Genomic DNA, 21,404 nt, shown 5'->3' on the forward strand with positions numbered 1-21,404 from the left:
CTTTGTACTCTTTAAGTGAATGAATGGTTCTATCTTGGTGAGTGTTAACGTGAACTATCCACGAGTAACTGTCAATGTAAAAACAACAGATCCTCCCCATTATTTTTTGCTACTTCCGGTAATAATCATTGAACTTTCGCTCTCAAGAAAGAATTTTACAGGCCCACTTCCAAAAGAAGATAATGAGTGATTCGGAATCAAGGGTTCATTTCCGTGTTATCAGATTCATACATGAAGCCGGTAAGTTACTAATTGATGCCATGTCCAATTCAATTTTATTGGCACATTCTATAGTGATGACAACTCCTTTACTAACCGTATCATAAATCTGTGGAATAACCTTTCCTATGACACCATCAATGCACCATCGGTAAACGCCTTCAAAAATCACATTGACAAAAAGTTTAAGGACCATGTATTTTCCACAGAGTTAAATCTTTATTGAGTTGTAAATAAATATAGTATACACTATGCCAGATTTAAACAAGGGTCTGTTCACAAAAAGTGATCCAAAGTGATTCTCAAGGCCTGACTAAGCGCGTTGGGTTACGCTGCTGGTCAGGCATCTGCTTGGCAGATGTGGTGTAGTGTATAAGGATTTGGCCGAACGCAGTGACGCCTCTTTGAGCTACTGATACTGATAATGATCCAAAAGCACATAAATGGACACTGATTATGAGGGCAAAAGGCTTTTAGCCTATAGCCAAACATTTCTGTGATTCTGTGATAGCCATGTGACGCAAAGTCTGCATCTGGAATGAGACTTAAAGGGACAAGTATGCTTTACTTCTTATGAAATAGTATAAAACTTTTCATCACACTCACATACATGGCCAGTGAGGAACACACATTTTAAAACTATTAGGTTTCATTGTACTATCTTTTTTCTTTCTTTCTTTTTTTTTTTTTTTTTTTAATTTTTTTTATACATTAGCATTATTCCATCAGCACCACTTGTACACAGTTTTAACGTTTTACTTTTAGAGCAAGTTATTTCTGAGCTATAGGCCACCCTTTTTTTTTTTTTTTTCTTTTTTTTTACTCACTTGTGTAAACAAAGTGAGTCTATGTTTTAACCCGGTGTTTGGTTGTCTGTGTGTGTGTGTGTGTGTCCGTGTGTCTGTGTGTCCGTGGTAAACTTTAACATTGACAGTGTTGAGTGGAGGGGGTAGGGGCGTGACTGGTGTCACTGTTAGATGTTGTACTTTAAAATGTAGATTTTTATTGTATTGTGATGTATGTGTGTGGTGTTTAGAGTTTGAAATGGATTTTCAGTATTGTGATTGGGTTTATGTCTATTGTGATATCAGGAGTAGTTTTAAATATTATATAGGGTTTTAAGTATTGCGATATGATATTGCATTATTTAGGTGTTTTCATGTGATAACATTAAACATATGATGAGCACGTACAGTCTGTGATGATAGTGTATGTGTGTGTGTGTGTGTGTGATCATAAATATTGTGTGTGAGTGTTTGGTTGGCTCCCTGGAAAGGGTTAAATGCATGTAAGTTTTTCATGTTACTTAGTGTATGCATGTTTTAAATGTCAGTTTTTATTTTGTACAGTGCAGTTGAGCATGTTTTACATGGAATGGCGCTTTGTAAATTAAATTATTGTGATTATTATTATTATTATTATTATTATTATTATCATTTTTATAAACATTAGTATTATTATTATTGTTACATATTGTGTGTGTGTTGCACTTGATGAATATGCAGTGTTGGTATTATTATCATATTAAAAGATATTTTTAAGTTAGTGCACAAAGCAAAAAGCGTACCATGACTCAGTCAATAACTTAGTTGGACATGCTACTTTTAATCCTTTACTAAATTCCTTAAGACAATGCTTATTGAAGCTGATAGAGCTGTCCACCCTGAGAAATGGAGATTGCATGGAGCAGCTCCCAAGACTATCCAGTATGAGCCTCGGAACAACCAGGGCCATGACATAAATTAATAACATTTTTTCCCCATCTCCAGGGTAAAATACACAGCATCTCTCCAAGCAAATGTATAATAAAAAAAATAAAAAAATTTAAAGCCCCCTCCCCCCATCCCCCCCCCCCCCCCCCAAAAAAAAAAAATCAGCGTGTTGATTGTGGCTACTCAGCTTGAAAAAAAAAAAAAAAAAAGAATGAAGATCTGCCTTAGGCATGGAAGTGTAATAGAAATCAAACCTGAGTGAGGTTTGAAAGTTGAAGACTTGAAATTATCAGTTTTTGACTTTTTTTTTTTCTTTTTCTGAAATATGTTTATTAGGTAGTCAGTGATGATGATCCTATGGAAATCGCTTTGGTCATATATTGCAATGCAGTGCTGCACCACATGCTTTAGTTTCAATGATAAGTTATAAGGCTTGACTTAGTTATATCAGTTGAATCCAGAACACACATTACTCAAAAAACAATGCTGGAAAATCTGATATGGTTACCAATTATTTATAATACAAAGTGAAATAGGATTTTAACTTCACAACCACAAAGCCACTATGGGATGAAGAGCGTCTTCAGCTGTTGATGGTATTTTTTCAGAACAGTGACTTTGCAAAAAGAATGATAGCATGACTTTTGTTTCATTCCAGACCATCTCATTTGTCTTAAGCTGCCTTCTTTTCTTTCAGGATTACGACTTCATGTGAAAAGCATACCTTTGGCCACAGCTTGTGTAATTTATCACAAATTCTTTAGTGACTACTCCATCAAAGACTTTGACCCTTATGTAAGTATCATGAGTCATATTAATTATCATAGATTGTCAGGCTGATTTACATTGTTTCCATTACCCATATCTTGATTAAAAGTTATGGACTGCACACACAGACACAGACACACACAGACATATGTACACACACACACACACACACACACACACACGCTCACACTCGCACTCACACACAAATGCATGCACATTCACACATAAACATGTACATTTGTGTATTGGTTTTTTTGTGGGGTGGGGGGGGGTTGTTCGTAATTTTGGGGGGTTTTAACAGTAGGCATCCTTCAGTCTCGGAAGACTGGAGTTGCGCTCTAGGTGTTTATTCTGGTACAGCGTCGGGTGTGGCTGGCCAGTCCGACGTGGGAATGACAGTCCCTGTGGCAGAGGGCACAGATGAAGTCTGACGCTGGTCTGTCTGCCTGGGCTGCAGCCTTTCTTCTCATTCTCTTTTCCTTGTGCTGCTGAGTGAGTGTCTCTTCGAACTTGGAAAGACCTTTCTGCACAGTCTGTCTCCAGGCCGACCGTTCGAGGGCTGTTGCTTCCCAGTTGTTCTGGTCGATGTTCAAGGCTTTTAAGTCCCTCTTGCACACGTCTTTGAATCGCAGCTGTGGTCTGCCTGTGGGACGTTTTCCCTGCACAAGTTCTTCGTAGAGGAGGTCTTTAAGGATCCATCCGTCGTCCATGCGCATGACATGGCTGAGCCAGTGCATACGTCTCTGTTTCAGCAGCGTGTACATGCTGGTGCATCCAGCTCTTTCCAGGACAGTGTTGTTTGGGACCTTGTCCTGCCAGGTGATGTTCAGAATGCGTTTGAGGCTATGCATGTGAAAAGCATTGAGCTTTCGCTCTTGTTGGGCATGCAAAGTCCAGGACTCGCTGCCATACAGGAGGGTGCTCCAGGAGACTCGATGCTGAGGCTTCGTGTTGAAGAAGGTGTTACTGATGCACAACCCATGATGACAGCAGAGCTCAAGCAGGCGCTGGCCATTCTCGTTCATTTTCCCAGTGCCGAACTGACCCAAGCAGGTGGGCCAGGAGTTGTGATCGACACCTACTCTGGCGTTGAAATCGCCGGCGATGAACAGTAGTTCTCTCTCAGGAATTCTCCTTATAGCAGTACTAAGGTCGTCATAAAACTTATCTTTTGCTTCTGCTGTGGATGCCAAAGTTGGTGCGTAGGCACTGATTAGACTGACTGGTCCTGAGGATGTTTGGAGTCGGAGAGACAGGATTCGCTCTGTTCCTTCTGCTGGTGGGGTTATGGACCTCAATAATCTGTTTCTAACTGCGAATCCCACGCCGTGTTCTCTGACCTCGTCTGATGGTTTGCCCTGCCAGAACAGGGTGAAGTCTCTCTCCCTCACAGATCCTCTTTCTGGGAGCCTGGTTTCTTGAAGGGCGACGATGTCCATCTGCAGTCTGCTCAGTTCTCTGTCGATGACAGCTGTCTTGCGAGCATCATTTACTTCCTGCAGGAAGAAAAGCCATGTTTCCAAGGTTGTCATAGCTGAGGGGTGGCAATGGGGACAAGCTCCCATTGTCTATAAAATGTCCCTCACGGCGCGCGTCTCTAACAGCCTCTGACAACTAAGTCCAGCTCCTAGCCTGCTCGTGTGGCTTAGATATAAGCCCGGTGGAACTGCTACTACTGATAGGAGAAGGGGCGAAGGCGGGTTACCTGGCGCCTGAAAACCAGTGCTTTGGGTAGATGGGGCTCATCAGTCTGGGAAGACAGCTCATCTAAGAGAAGGAAAACTCTGATTTCAAACCTCCGCTGCCTTGCGGCCATACCCACTCATAGAAAAGGCTTCGGGAGTCAACCCTGAGGAAAAATCCGGAGCCGGAGTCCCCAAGGCAGTCCGAGGCTGTATACAGCAACGTTCTGGCAACTCCTGCAACGGCACTGGAACCATGTGTATCGGCGCTTGCCTTTCCAGTGGACCATTCCAGCGACGTGGAGAGAGGGGGTCTGCTGCATGGGTAACAGCTTGCCCTCCATACTTACTTACCCAGGCTTTGCGCTCTGGAGAGGTCACTCCAGCTTCGCTTTGCAGCGTCGACAAAACACAGGAAGTAGCAGTCTACCGGTTATAAGTCTGCATACTCAATTGGCATAGAGTCAGACACCAGGGGCTGCTTCCAACGGTGGGAGAGGTCATCGCATCTCACTGGGCAGCTACCGCCCGCCTTAAGCTAGGCAGTCCCCAGCCAGTAAGGTGCTGCCCCGCCACGGTCCGTTAGCCTCACTGGGTGCGTGGGGTTTAGGGTGAAAACCGACAAGCGGATCAACAACTGTGCACCAGGCAACAGAAAAATTAAAACTCCCGCCCTGAAATTGGGCACTTGGAATGTAAGAACAATGACATCTGGGGGGTTTTATGTGTCTTGTAATGTATAACCCATCAGTCTCGACAGATTTATCTGTGTGAATTCAGGTGTCTCTTACCTGGGAGAACGTGTCACATGATCTGGCATTACCTGATGGTTTGTTGTTTTTTTTGTTGCTTTTTTTTGTTTTTTTGTCTGCCTGCATGTAGTTTTATTATATATTTACTTTCATGAAAATTTACATGAGTGGATTTTTCTGTAGCATTTTTCCATGAACAATGCTCTTGTTGCCATGGATTATTGCTAAATGCATGCTTGACATGGGACCTTGGTTTATTGTCTCATCAGAAAGACTGGCACCCAGACAACCATACAGGTAACTTGAGAAGGGGTATAGACTGTATACATAATCGAGGTCCGTGCAAGATTCAAACACAAGACAAGTGGCTTTCTAGCTGGCAGTCTTTTCACATGTTCACCACTTCACATCGATCTTCACAGCTGCACCAGTATGTGCAGTATTAACACATCATGAGTCAGAAAAAAACTATCAGATTCACTTGCTTGCACTGTCTTTTATAATGTACTGGTAGTCTACAGTACATGCTTGCAAAATATACATTGCACTCACATATATATATACACACACACACATACACAAAGGCAAAGCCTCATCTCTAATTCTGATTGTCACTGAGTCTCTCTCTCTCTCTCTCTCTCTCTCTCTCTCTCTCTCTCTCTCTCTCTCTCTCTCTCTCTCTTACTCTCTCTGTCTCTCTCTCTCTCTCTCTCTCTCAACACAATAAAGCAAGCGGCAGATTGTATGAAACAGCAAATATGTGTAAATAGAAATATACGGCAAAATAAATGGTTTGATACTGAATGTAGATGTGTTAGACAAAAAGTGCGTAGTTTGTTGGGAAAATTTAACAGAACATTGGATGCTGTTGACAGGGATTTATTCTGTGTAGCACGAAGGGAATTCAAAAATATGCTACTTAGAAAGAAAAGGTTGTATAATAACTCATTGCTGAAACAGATTATAACTCTGTTGACAGCCAGCAAGATTTTTGGGAAAATGTTCGGGGTTTATTGAGTAAACGAGTCTTTGCCAAGAACAGTATCACAATGGAGGAATGGTATAATCATTTTAAAAGAATATTGGAAAAAGAAAGTAATACTGATTGTAGTGCTCAGGAAAATGAAATGTCACGTGATGATGAACATATTATGACAATGGAAGATCAGAACACGGCCTTTTTAGATCGGACTATCACCAAAGAAGAAGTATTGTCAGCAATAAGAAAGTTAAAAAATGGGAAAACCGCTGGACCGGACGGAATGATTGGTGAATTTTATAAGAACTTTGGTGAACCTGCCATCACTTTTCTTGTCAAGTTGTTTAATGTTTTGTTTGACCAGGGAATCTATCCTGAAAACTGGTCAGAGTCAATTATCATTCCTCTCTTTAAAAAAGGTGAACGAAATGAGCCGAATAACTATAGAGGGATATCGTTATGTGATATAGCAAGTAAACTATATGGTTCCATTATTAACGAAAGATTAACTGAATGGATAACATTGAACAACGTGACAAGTGAATACCAAGCTGGATTTAAGAAGGGTTACAGTACTATTGATCATATGTTCACTTTAATGGCAGCTGTTCAAAAGCAGTTTGCACATAATCGAAAATTATACGTCGCTTTTATAGACTTCGAAAAAGCCTTTGATTCAGTAGCAAGAAAACTTTTATGGCCGATTCTTACAAAAAATGGAATAAAAGGTAAACTTTATTGCTGTATTAAAAGTATGTACGAGGATGTTAAAGCTAAAATAAGATGTGGTGCCAAATTTAGTGAGTATATCAGATGTACACAGGGGGTTAAACAGGGTGATGTTTGTAGTCCTGTTTTATTTTCTTTGTTTATCAATGAATTAGCCCTAGAAATTATAGAAAATGGTAGACATGGTGTTACTTTCGATTTAATAGAGTTATTCATATTGTTGTTTGCAGATGATATTGTTTTATTGTCTGAAACTGTAGTTGGTTTACAAAACCAGTTAAACAATTTACACAAAGCAGCAAACAGGTTGGAGCTTAAAGTAAATATGGATAAAACAAATGTAGTGGTTTTCAGAAAGGGTGGGTATTTAGCTGCATATGAACGATGGTATTTGGGGAATCTTCAAATTTCTGTCATAAATACTTATCAGTATCTTGGTTTATTCTTTTCCACAAAACTTAGTTTTACGTTTGCTTGTCGAAACCTTGTTAGTAAAGGGAAACGAGCGGTCGTGAGCATATTGCAATTATTATATAAGTTTGAAAGTAATTCTGTTAGATTGTTTTTTAAATTGTTTGATGTTCAAGCCCAGCCTATAGTACAGTACGGTGCTGAGATTTGGGGGTTGGATAAGGGGTACGAGATAGAAAAACTACATTTGTTTGCTATGAAGAGGTTTTTGCAGGTGGACAGAAGAACGCCAAATGACTTAGTTTATGGTGAGCTTGGTAGGTATCCGATTTATATTAATTCATATGTAAAATGTATTAGGTATTGGTTAAAACTGGTTCAAATGAATGAATGCAGATTGCCTGCTCAAGCTTATAAAGTGTTATTTGATTTGGATGCCAGGGGAAGGGTAACATGGGTGACTAGCATTCGAAAATGTTTATGTAGTAATGGTTTTGCATTTGTATGGCTTAATCAAGGGGTTGGATGTGTTCATGATTTTCTTGTTAGCTTTAAACAGCGTATGGTTGACTGTAGATGGCAGGGGTGGAACGACCATGTACAAAATAGTGAAAGATTTTCTTTGTTCAGATTGTTTAAAAGGAATCATTTCACAGAACCATATTTAGCAAAAAATATTAACCGAGTCATCAGATGTGCTTTAACAAGGTTTCGTTTTGGTGTATCTGATATCAACGTACATAGTAAAAGACACAAGCCCAGCACTGTAAACGATATGGTATGTCCGTTATGTAGATCTGCAAAAGAAGATGAAGTCCATTTCGTATTATGTTGTCCTGTATTAGATGATTTGAGACAAATATATATTCCGTTGAGATATTATAACAGACCAAGTAAGTTTCGGTTAGTATTACTTCTGTCTTCTACAAATGATAACGTTTTTTTCGAATCTTGCCATATTTATCTATAAGTCATTAAAACGACGGAGTTTCATGATTGGTTAAAGAGAACAGAGCTCTGAGCATACACGTTGTAAGATTATATTCATATGCAAATCTATTCTTACAAAATATGTAATCACCCCTTCAAATGGGGCCATGGCCTTATTGAATAAACTTTCGTTTCGTTTCGTTTCGTTTCTCTCTCTCTCTCTCTGTGTTAACGTGTCCTGCCCTTTTTGACCTGAGATCGAAATTAATTGAACCCAACTATTAAAATAATCCTTGCAGTTTTAGATTAAATGTGTTGTTGTCATCCAGAAATGAGTCTACTCTCTATGGACTCGCAATGTATATTTGCAAATCTTTGAAAAGATTGAATATTATGACATCATAATCTTTTCTTCTGCTGATGCATATGTTTATGATATAAGTGTGGTATATCAGTTATAGTTCCAGTATTTGTACTTATGTCACACTCCTTCAGTAAGGGGCTTTGGCCTTTATTTAAATAAAACCGTTCGTTTGTTCATTCTCTCTCTCTCTGTCTATCTCTCTCTCTCTTATTCTCTCTTGTTATTTATGTGTTTGATGTTTGTGTGAATTTTTTTCAGCTAATTGGCAGTACAGCTCTTTACCTGGCTGGAAAGGTTGAGGAGCAGCACCTCAAGCTGAGAGATGTTATCAATGTCTGCTACAAGTAAGAATGGCTTTTGCCTCTGATGAAAGGATCTTATTGCTCTGTCATCGTGTATATCTGTGGAGTTATGTGGTGTATGTGATGTAATCGAGTAATTAGTGATGTGTGATACTTGTTTGTGTGTGATTTTTATTCATGTTCCATTGTTGATTTGTTTTTTTTAGTGTTGCTGTGCATCAATTCTTGTTGTATTTCTTGGTGTTGATAACCTTTTTAACACTTCAGTATTCATGCAGAAGCAATGAAGAATAGAAACAACTGACAAGCTAGGTGGTTGTGGTCATTAGTACTAGTATTAGTAGTCACTTTTCTGGGAAGTCTGCATCATTTTGTGACCATGTTCAAAATAACTTCTGTTGGTTGTGTATAGTGTATTTTGATGCTAAATAACAACTGTACTGGGAGAATAGAACTTTTATGTTGCTCACACAGAGAAGCAGACTGACAGGTCTTTAAGCTAATGTCACATTCTCAAACATCTGAGTTGTGCTGATGCATACACTTGCTGACGTGATGTTTGCTGTAGCATGTAACCCTGCATATGCCACGGAAAATGATGAGCTTAATGGCTGCCATTTGCTCTGACAGGACACTGCACAGGCGGAAACCGCCTCTGATGATGGACGAGACATTTACAGCACTGCAGGAGAGCATCACCAGCTGTGAACTGCTTGTTCTGCGATGCCTGCAGTTCAGAGTTGTTTTCGTTCATCCTCACAAAGTATGTCACTTGTCTTGTTTGTCATTTCCTGGGTGTGTGAGAGAGAGAGAGAGAGAGAGAGAGAGAGAGAACGTTTGTATGTCTGTGTGTGTGTGGGGGGGGTTACGTTTTTGCTATGTTTTTATTTTTACTTTTGACACATGCACATAGACACATGTGCAGATTCCTCTCCCACATCTATTATCTCTTGTGTTCCTGCTAAATTAAGCATTCACATACATACACTCAAACCGTATTATTAAATCCAATAAGGTAACCATTGTTTAGGATGTTGTTGTTTTTTATAAATACTGCCTGTGTGAAAACATTGACTTTTGTCTTTCTTGAACAAACATTTTTCACCCCAAAGACGCCCATGAGGTCAGTGGTTTGAATCCTGGCAGGGTTGGTGGGATAATGGTGGAATTTTTTTTCTTCTAGTTTTCCTGACCTGCTAGTTCTTTAACCATCCACATACATTTGTGCTTGTAGAAGATCAAATAGGCAGTTTATTTAAAGATCTTATAATCTATATTAGTGTTTGATGGGTTGTGGAATTTATATGATGCCAAATTCAGGAACAGACATTTTATTTATATATATATATATATATATATATATATATATATATATATATATATACGCACATACATACATATATATAATAGTATATTTAAGTGTGCTTATACTTTATTTCTTTTTGCCACTTGTTCTTCAGCATTTGCTGCACTACCTCATGTCTCTCCAAAGCTGGTTCCCAAGGGAAGAGTGGGAAGCGTTTCCCATTTCCTCAACAGCCTGGGCGTTGCTTAGGGACAGTTACCACAGCAACATGTGCCTGAAACACGCTCCGGAGCACATGGCTGTGTCGGCCATCTTCATGGCCCTGTTGATGTATGGGAAGGAGGTGCCATACACCGAGTTCACCGACACACCCTGGTGGAAGGTATGTGTGGGATTTTACACATCACTGTCATTATCTTATCAGTTTTTCTTGTTGTTGGATAATGTATCGCTTTATGCTAAGTTTTATGACTGTTATCAAGACTACACTTCACGTTTCTTCTTTGTGCAGGATTTACATATCGCTATCATTATCGTATGTGGGGTTGTTGTTTTTTTTTGATAGTGTATCACTTTATGCTACGTTTTATAACTGCTATCATGACTTCACTTCGCATTTCTTCTTTGATTCTTCTTCTTCTTCTTTGTTCGTGGGCTGCAACTCCCACGTTCACTCGTATGTACACGAGTGGGCTTTTACATGTATGACCATTTTTACTCTGCCATGTGGGCAGCCATACTTTGTCTTCTTTGATTGTTAAGCAAGGTTTTGTGATTTCAAAAATGTTTTTTGTTGGACTAATTTTTACCGGGGGAGGCAGTGGGGCAAGGGGTTGGGGGCTCAAAGTAACCTAGTGTTAATATTAGTTCCATGAGGACTGCTGGCACCAGGATTGTGTCACACTGAACTTGGGTATGGCTGTATATGGGGGAGAAGAGCGGGAGAAGAAGAAAAAAGTAGTTTGGAACAGCTAAGGAAACCTCCTGTTTTTAGGAATACTTGTGCAACTCAGCCCTGAAAGGCAGAACTTCAATAAAAAAAAAACAACAACAGCAGTCTGTGACATGAACAGAATGCTACATCAACCAGAAACTATTGATCTGTGCAGTGGTGGTAAACATTGAGTACATATTATGGAGAACTGTCAAGTTATGATTTTTGAATGTAATCTTATTCCAAACATTTCTCTATAGATATGCTGATGGTTCTACCTCTGATGCAGTGCTGTGCATTGTATACATGAACAATAATGGTAGACAAAAAAAGCAAACAAAATTTTTTTTTTTTTTTTTAAACACAAACTTAAATCACTCGTAAGTAGCATTGACAGTGTCATTGATGGCCAAGATTCATGGATGGTCGGCATAACATAAGGTGAAGAAGATGTCAGGCACATTTCACACTTCAGAAAAAAGCTGACTGTGCAAAGGTTTGCAGCTGAGTTTCTTTTTTATGAAGTCTCTTTATGGATTCACCCATGCATGGATGATAATGAGAGTTCAAAACAGAGGTCAGCATTTTTTATGAAGTCTCTATGGATTCACCCATGCATGGATGATAATGAGAGTTCAAAACAGAGGTCAGCATTTTTTATGAAGTCTCAATGGATTCACCCATGCATGGATGATAATGAGAGTTCAAAACAGAGGTCAGCATTTTTTATGAAGTCTCAATGGATTCACCCATGCATGGATGATAATGAGAGTTCAAAACAGAGGTCAGCATTTTTTATGAAGTCTCTATGGATTCACCCATGCATGGATGATGATGAGAGTTCAAAACAGAGGTCAGCATTTTTTTTATGAAGTCTATGGATTCACCCATGCATGGATGATAATGAGAGTTCAAAACAGAGGTCAGCATTTTTTATGAAGTCTCTATGGATTCACCCATGCATGGATGATAATGAGAGTTCAAAACAGAGGTCAGCATGAGAGCATGGCATGAAAGGCCACAGAATTTGAGGCAGTTTGTTTTTGTTTTTGTCATGGTAGTGGATGAGAGATGTTGAGGGGGACTGAGCATGCAACGTGTCTGTTTTTTTACTTGGTATTGACCCCATAGCCATGACAGCTGGCAGTCTACATTTTGTTCATTGGCTTGAAAGTAGGTGTACGTTGGCACATTACTCTTTGACCAAGCATGTGCTTGCTTCCTCTCTTTCTTTTGTCTCTCTGTTGTTGTTGTGTTTTTTTTGTTTTGTTTTTCTCATTTACTCTTTCTGAAACACGAGTGCTTACCTGATGGCACACAAACACACAGAGACACGCACGCATGCATATGCACACACACACACTCACACACACACACAAATACACACACACACACACACACACACACACACACACACACACACACACACACACACATACACACACACATATATATATATATATATGTATAACACTTGTCATGGGCATACTGAGGGTCAAGATTCATCATACTTTTGAAGAAATACATTACTTATTACCATCACATTCAGAGGAAGAACAATGGGACAGAGGGAGGGGGGCCCAACCAAAGGGTGAAAGGAGGGAAACTGACAGTGTGTGGTGTGTGCAGGCGATGTGCGATGACCTGACCATGGAAACCATCCACACCATCATGAAGGACTTCACCACCACTTACGACATGGAGATCACTGTGGGGGGCAGTGCATCCAACTAGTCACCACCCCCATTACCTACCCTGTGTGTGTGCCTGAGTGTGTAACAGTGAGAGAGCTTGTGTGTGCCTGAGTTTGCGTGTTGTGTGTCGGAATTCTTGAATACTTGTGAGTACGTGCGTGTATGATCATATATGTGTGTGCATGGTATGTGTGTGTATCATTATATGTGTTTGTGCATGAGTGTGTAATTACTGTATGTGTGCATGTGGGTATATTTTCTTGTGCTTGTGTGTGTAAAGCTATATTCACCACCTGTGTAAGACTAAAGAGTGCCAGGAACCATAGCTGCAATTAATCTCATTGAGCCTTGTAATTTTTGTTCATTTAAACTATAAAGTATAGACATATTGTTCACTTAATTGGAGGCACTGGCAGAAGCAGTGAAGCATTGGACTTGTGATTCAGTGTCCACCAGTGATCAGGTATCAAGACCCAGTTTGAGCACTGGTGTTGTGGCCTTGGGGAAAGGCACTCTACTCTGATTTCCCACACTCCACCCTTGTGTAAACCTGACCTTAGTCAGAGAATGTTTAACTCTCTCCATACGAACGGCGAAAGAGACGACGTTAACAGCGTTTCATCCCAGTTACCATCATCAAAATATTGCAAGCGGAAGGCTCTTATACTGAAGAGGTGAATGTTGACAAAGATACCACAGTTCTGACAACGGAAGCTAAAGGTTGGGTCATTGAGACACCCACTGGACATCCGAGGGGTCTGTGCAGAGGAGAAGAGAGGACTGGCCGTACTGAGTGAGTTAAACTGTGGAAGGAGAGGAGGATTGGGCCTTGGGCCTTGCCTTCCTATGCCAAGCCAACACTGTAGACGTGAATTCACTGCCCTGATGGCAGTAAAATGCTATGGGACCTTTTAAGCTGAACGTTAACTCACTCAGTACGGCCAGTCCTCTCTTCTCCTCTACACAGACCCCTCGGATGTCCAGTGGGTGTCTGAATGACCCAACCTTTAGCTTCCATCATCAGAATTGTGGTATTCTTTGTCAACATTCACCTCTTCAGTATAAGAGCCTTCCGCTTGCAATATTTTGATGATGGTGATTGGGGTGAAACACTGTTAACGTCGTCTCTTTCGCCATTCATATGGAGAGAGTTAATTGTCGCCGATGGGAGAAAGACTGGGAGACACCAGAAATAGAAGAGTTCTGTGGATGTTTGCAAGTGTGTTTATGAGTAAAGTGAATGTGACGGCGTGTATTAAATCTCATGAGAACACTACCTGGGTGCTGTGGGTGTGTCCATGTGAGAATGGCATGTGGAAGCTGCTTCTGGTATGATTATGTGTAGATATATATATATATATATATATGCATTTGTCTCAAGATGGAAAAATATTTGTGTGGAACATGTTATGGTGTTTACGACAGACAGAGGTTCTGAGGGGAGAGGAGTAAAAAGGAAGATCCTTGGATTGGTTGGAAAGAATTAGTATTCTTTCTTTAGCTAATCCTTGTGGTTATTTTCCTTTTTATCTTTTCCCCATCATTGCTCTTCAGCTGAAAAACTCACCCACCCACATTCACACAAAGACATAACACACAGAGACAGACGCAGATGCGCACTCACTTATGCACAAATGTACGCATGCACATGCACTTACACACACACACACACATTTACATAAACACACACACACACACTCACACACATACACAAACTTTTGTGATGGTTGTGAGGCAAAAAAAAATGTAGATTTAGACTTAATTATCTCCCTTTCCCTCAAGCCTTCACTGCTTCACACTGATAAGTAAATTCTAAAAACTGGAGAGAGAGAGAGAGAGAAAAGAAACTAATAATGAAACTGCAGGACACTAAAGAAACTACACAAAAACATAAACAGTGCCATAGACTCCGTAGGTAGCATGTTCACCAAATGTTAAGCACCTCTTGGGAAGTTGCACAGTTTTGAACTTGGGGCATGGTGAAATGATGTTTAATTTCCAGCAAACGGTGGTGTTTGCAGCAAACGTAATAAGCACCATACTAGAGGTACTTTCTTGCATCTGCTCTTTCATTTTTCACAATGGAAAAAAACACAGTTTTTGTTTAAGGCCAGACACGGTAGTGAAATTTTGACCAAAATCATGATTTTTTGTGATTTTCGTTTTTTCGCATAATTTGCTTCTTCAACATCTAATCTTTATAGTCCGTTTCACCTGGGTACTATATTCACTTAAATAAAGCTTCAGACAGCATCATCATGTGTGATATCTTGTGAGTACAAGCACATCTCTTTCTTTTCCTGTTTTCTCAGTTTTGTGTTTTGTCTTCGTAATACCATTTTTCAAAATGCTAATGCTCAAAAACTTTAAAAGATAGCATGTTCAAACTTGGTACTTTCTTTCTTTATGTATTCAACTTTATTATAGTCCAGTGGTTTGTATAGTACTAGTAAAAGAATGAATATACACTCATTTGAAAAATATTATGTCAAGGAATTTATACACATTTCAACAAAAATTGCATATCTTATCTGGCCAGACACGGTAGTACAAAACCGTATGAAATAAACTTGAAGTTTATGGCTTTCTGTGACATAGTATGCAAAGATATTGGACTAAACATGTCTAAAAAGGTCATTTTGTGCAATTTGTCGTGACGGTTTCCATGGAAACGAATCCAAAATGGCCGACAAACAAAAAAATTAAAAGCTTATAACTTCGGTATCTTTATAGAATGTTATTTCTGTTTGTTTTATTTGATTTATTTGTATTTGTTCTTTATTATAGTGCAGTGGTATTTTGGAGTTGGAATAAATACATTTATTATTATTTTTTTGTTGAAATGAGTATAAATTCCTAGACATCATTTTTTTCAAATGAGTGTATATTCATTCTTTTACGAGTACTATACAAACCACTGCACTATAAAAAAGATGAATACATAAAGAAAGAAAGTACTAAGTTTGAACATGCTATCTTTGAAAGTTTTTGAGCATTAGCATTTTGAAAAATGGTACAAGGGACAGCCATTTGTGAATTCAGTGCTAGGCCAGTGGCAGACCATAATGCAGTCTGCTTAATTTAAACCATTTATCGGTATTTTAACATTAAAAAAGAATTGCCTGCTTTTATGAAGTGGTCCTAAACTTCTTGTGAACCCTGTGGTTTTATCTTTTGTTTTTGTGACATAAAGTCAACAATTTCTTTTTGTGGGTTGCAACTTACTGGTTCACTCATTTAAACCATCTTTCAAAAAATTTTTTACATTAAAAAAAAGAAAAGAAAAAAAGAATTGCCTGCTTTTATGAAGTGGTCCTAAACTTCTTGCGAACCCTGTAGTTTTATCTATTGTTTTTGTGACATAAAGTCAACAATTTCTTTTTGTGGGTTGCAACTTACTTGTTCACTCATTTAAACCATCTATCAATTTTTTTACATTAAAAAAAGAAAAGAAAAAAGAATTGCCTGCTTTTATGAAGTGGTTCAAAACTTGTGAACCCTGTAGTTTTATCTATTGTTTTTGTGACATAAAGTCAACAATTTCTTTTTGTGGGTTGCAACTTACTTGTTCACTCATTTAAACCATCTTTCCTTTTTTTTCTTCTTTTTTTTTACATAAAAAAAAAAAGAATTCCCTGCTTTCATGAAGTGGTCCTAAACTTCTTGCGAACCCTGTAGTTTTTTTTCTTTCTTTTTTTTTGTGGGTTGCAACTTACTTGTTCACTCATTTCTGTGAGTATAGACATCCGTGTGAAAAATATTTTTATCCATACCTCCCACATCTCCACTTCCCCGTATAGACAGCCATAGTCTGTCAGCAAGGAGGAAGGTGGCAGTATGGTTAAGACCCATATCTGCTGATGCAGTGTCCGTGAAGGTCTTGGTTCACATCCTGGTCTCACCCTCTTTCTCTGAAGTGTGACTGGAAAATCAAACTGAGTGTCTAGTCATTCTAATGAGACAATAAACAAAGGCACACATTTCTGAAAAAGAACCCGTGGCAACATAAGTGTTGTCCTCCGGCAAAATTCTGTGGAAGAAATCCACTGTGATAAGTACACAACTATATTTGATGTTACCAAGGCCTGACTAGCATATTGGGTTATGCTGCTGGTAAGGCATCTGCCTAGCATATGTGATGTTGCGTTTATGGACCTGTCTGAACACTGTGGTGTCATCTTAAGAAACTGAAACTGTCGGCTAACATAGAACATTGCAGTGTCACATAGTGTTGGACTATAAACATGTCTGCGGTTGAGTTACTATATCGTTCTTGGTTTGCATATTGTTCATGTCTTCTGCATATTACAAGTGTAGTCAGAATCCTTCTGTTCCATCTTCCAGGATGCTGTATATGTGAGAGTCCACTTTAGCTTGTACTGAAATAAAGAGAAACCACTATTTTGGGGGGATTATTGCTGTAGTTACTGTGAGACACACTTTTGAACTTATTACTGATTAAAAGACCGTGTAACAAATTGCTGGAAAAATTGAATAAAAGTGATATTTTGGTCAAACTATATTGTTTATTTGTCATAGTTTCTGCCATACAATGAATGAAACATTGTAAATATGTAATAAACTAGAAAGAGACATTCATAAGTGCTTTCACTCAACTCTGAAACATCATCAGTGGGCTCTCAGACTTTGGTCCGATTCACAGACCAATTTTAAGTTGAATTTTCAGACTATTTTCTTATTCACAATGGACTAAATATTGCCTTGATATCAATTGCGTTTGTTTCAGTGATGTGACAATTAAGATTTTGTTGTTTTTGTTTTCATGTTTTTGATTTCTTATATTCATTATCATTTGCTTTTCTGGTTAAGTTAACAACTCAACTCCTCATTTACAAAGTCCATTAAGTTTTTTTTTTTTTAATTATTCTTGAATATATATAATGTGGAGTGATGGCCTGGAGGAACGCGACCGCCTAGGAAGCGAGAGAATCTGAGCGCGCTGGTTCGAATCACGGCTCGGCTGCCGACATTTTCTCCCCTTCCATTAGACCTTGAGTGGTGGTCTGGACGCTAGTCATTCGGATGAATGATAAACTGAGGTCCCGTCTGCAGCATGCACTTAGCGCTCATAAAAGAACCCACAGCAACAAAAGGGTTGTTCCTGGCAAAATTCTGTAGAAAATCCACTTCGATAGGAAAAAACAAATAAAACTGCACACAGGAAAAAATACAAAATAAAGGGTGGCGCTGTAGTGTAACGAGGCACTCTCCCTGGGGAGAGCAGCCCGAATTTCACACAGAGAATTCTGTTGTGATAAAAAGAAATACAAATACAAATATTTACATCAGATCTTCACCTTTGATTCCGCCCTCCTCTCCGGTTTCCCCCAACTCACCATTTAGCACCCCCCTCCTCTCCTATCATTTAAATGATAACATTCAGATGAGAAAACAAAATGTCTACAGTCACCAGCACTGATGTGTGACAAAAATTCCTCCTCCATTGTAAAGATGTGCTACACTGATCCATCTTTTGGTAACTGGGGAAATTCCAATTAGAATTGAAAGAAAATGATGCATGTGGAGATCTTTCAAACCACAAAGCCATCACATTGATGAAAACATGTGCATACACGTACACATTAACACACACAAACAAAGGGATATGTTTTAACTGGTACAGGCACATGCACTTTTTTTCTGAGACAAAATTTTTTTTTTTTTTTTTTTAATGTATAACTCCTTCAGATCTGAATCCTGTTTACCACCCCCCACTCCCCCTCCTTGCCCACTCCCCCCCCCCTCCACCTCCTTTACTCTTTCACCACCATCTCCTTTCCACCCCTCACGGGAGAGGGTGTTAAAAGAGATGAATGACCCAGGCTGGCCTGGATATTGCTAGACTTCAGTTCGCTTTTATAATGGCAGCAGACAAGTCTGTCACGACAAAAAAAAAGTTCAAGGTTAGTGTAGGCGGCAGGACTGGAAGCGGCTGCAATGAAACCATTGAAGCAGACCACATGTACCTCGATCGCCTTTTGAGACAACTCGGCCGCGAAACCTTTGAGTGTACGGTCCTTTTGGGCTACAGTTAAGAACTTAATTGCCCAGTACAGAGGACGGAGGTTCACGAATTGCGACAGAGAACAGAGCGCAGTTATGATTACTTATATACTGGCTGTTTTGGAAGACGTCACACGAATAAAATTAATACGGAACCCGACGTTCATGAATTGCGAGAGAGAAAAGAGCACAGACTATTGGACACAAAGACGTCAAAAGCGAAATAACAATTTCTTCCGTAAAGCGCGTTTGATCGTAACTGAAGCATGGAAAACAGTTACAGAATGATCGAGTTTACAATTTAGACTGGCGTTTCGGTTCACCTGCTGCAAAGGCCAAACAGTTATGAATGTTGACGAAAGACTTCGGAAAGTTTTCAGTTACAGAAGTACTCTGTTCGTCTGTGAATCAGTACTCCGTAGTGGCGACAGTTATATTTTCAGGAACGGTACCAGAAAAAGGATCTGTTGAGGATCGAATGACCTATCGCTTGTGTGAATGACTGGTGCGAAAGCGCTTTAATTTGTCTCTGCACAAGATTCAGCACTATATAATAATAATTATAGTAATAATTATTATTATTATTAATATTATTATTATTATAGTTGTTGTTGTTGTTTAAAAATGCAGTCATGATCACCATCATCATCACCAGCACCGAAATCATCATCACATAATCGCCATTCACTTTTTCTGATAAATGCGACACGTAGGTGACTCTTAAACATTGTACAGAGATTTCAAATACACAGCAGATATCATGATTTTCCTTACTTGGGTTATTGGTCTAAAAATTGGACAGGTCTCTTTTGCCCATTTTTTTTCCTTTGTTAGGATAATGACAGCTTTTGGATTGAGAATAAGCGCACTCCGTCTTCTGAACATTCAAAGTACTGACGATGCTATCCTAACTCTCCTTCATAATGCTTTCCTTCATTTGAATAACGCGGGATCTTTTGTTCGTATCCTTTTTGTTGACTTCTCTTCTGCTTTTAACACAATACAACCTCATCTCCTTGCCCTCAAACTGCTAGGCATGGATGTTGATCCGAAGCTTACTCTTTGGATAGTAAGTTTTCTTCTCAATAGAACTCAGTCCGTCCGCTTTCATTCTGCCCACTCTTCTCTAAAATCTACTTCTACTGGTGCACCCCAAGGTACAGTGCTGTCCCCTGTTCTTTTTACGCTGTACACAAATGACTGCAGAGGCACGGAGGAAACTCCTGTCATAAAATATTCTGATGATTCAGCAATTGAAGATCTGTCCAACTCTGATGCTATTTATTTCAGTGAAATTAAAAAGTTCTGTTCCTGGTGTGAGAAAAACTATCTGGATCTCAACGTATTGAAAACAAAAGAAATGTTAATAGATTTTCGGAAAGACCCCTTGCCTGTAGCTAACCTTGTTATTGATGGTCAAACAGTGGAGAGGGTCAATGAATATAGATATTTAGGGACCATCTTAGACAATAAGCTGACTTTTGACAGAAATGTTGATTCCATTCATAAGAAATGTCAGTCTAGAATTTTTGTGTTTACAGAAGCTTAGAAATGTTGGTATAAATTCAAATATTCTTCAAAGTTATTATCGATGTTGTATCGAGTCCGTGCTCACAGTTTCATTTATGTGCTGGTATGGAAGTTTGGGAGTGAGCGTGTTTTGAACGATGTCATGAGTGTATGCAGTAAAATTGTGGGAGTGAAACAAGCTAGTATGCAAGAGCTGTATGAAAGTCGAGTGATTAAAAAAAAAGCAGGCAGATAGCAACTGACGACACCCATATTTTAGCAAAGTATTATAAGCTATTGCCATCAGGACGACGCTACAGAACTTTTAAGTTGAAATCCAGAGCTCTGAAGACTTTTATTCCAAGTTCAATCCACCTTTTAAATTCTTGAGAATTGTGTGTGTGTGTGTGTGTGTGTGTGTGTGTGTGTGTGCGTGTGCGGGGCTGTGCGGGTGTGGGCTGATTGTCTGGTTGTGGTTTTCCGCAATTCATCTTTATTCTTATCTTATCTGTCTATTATAATCAATGTGCAGTATAGTAGGCGATGTTTATAATTATATTCAAATAATGTTTCTTAATTCTTTCTGTGTTTACATTAAGAATACTAGTTATTACCTGCAGTGTGTGGATGTATGTATGAAACGATGTATGTGATATTTTTTTTACATTTGTATCTTCGTAATATTTGTAGGGGCTGTTGTTGGCTTTTACAGTTATGGTCCCCATGTTGTTTACTTGTCTATGTTGTGATAATGCACCTGACCAAATTTCTCCAGTTGGAGATAATAAAGTTATTCTTATCTTCTTATCTTATATTATCTTATCTTACTGCTTAGACCAGATCGATCGAGGGTGTTTTAGTTTTGTCTAAATTTGTTTGTAAATTAGAACCATTAAACCATTCTTTCCTGCGGTGTGTGTGTGTGTGTGTGTGTGTGTGTTTTCCCGCGCTCGTGTAATATCGATGCACCTTTTTTTTTTTCTTCTTTTCTTTCGTGTTTTTTTTTGGGGGGGGTTATTTTTTTTTTTTTTTTTACATTAAAATTATTACATGAAGGACTACAATCAAAAGATAATTCCATGCCCAAAA

At 39.0% G+C, this 21,404-nt stretch overlaps 1 protein-coding gene across 1 annotated transcript; it reads left to right on the forward strand.

The window, feature by feature from the left end:
* Nucleotides 1-111: 111 nt before the first annotated feature.
* LOC143284497 (cyclin-Q-like) lies at nt 112-13,435 on the forward strand. The gene is made up of 6 exons (XM_076591189.1): nt 112-240; nt 2,629-2,726; nt 8,805-8,890; nt 9,479-9,611; nt 10,309-10,536; nt 12,718-13,435. The coding sequence occupies exons 1-6, from the start codon at nt 183-185 to the stop codon at nt 12,820-12,822; spliced, it is 708 nt and encodes a 235-aa protein (XP_076447304.1). The 5' UTR covers nt 112-182; the 3' UTR covers nt 12,823-13,435.
* The last annotated feature ends 7,969 nt before the right edge of the window (nt 13,436-21,404 follow it).

Source organism: Babylonia areolata, chromosome 8 (genome assembly GCF_041734735.1).
Source record: "Babylonia areolata isolate BAREFJ2019XMU chromosome 8, ASM4173473v1, whole genome shotgun sequence".
In the NCBI taxonomy this organism is placed as follows: domain Eukaryota; kingdom Metazoa; phylum Mollusca; class Gastropoda; order Neogastropoda; family Buccinidae; genus Babylonia; species Babylonia areolata.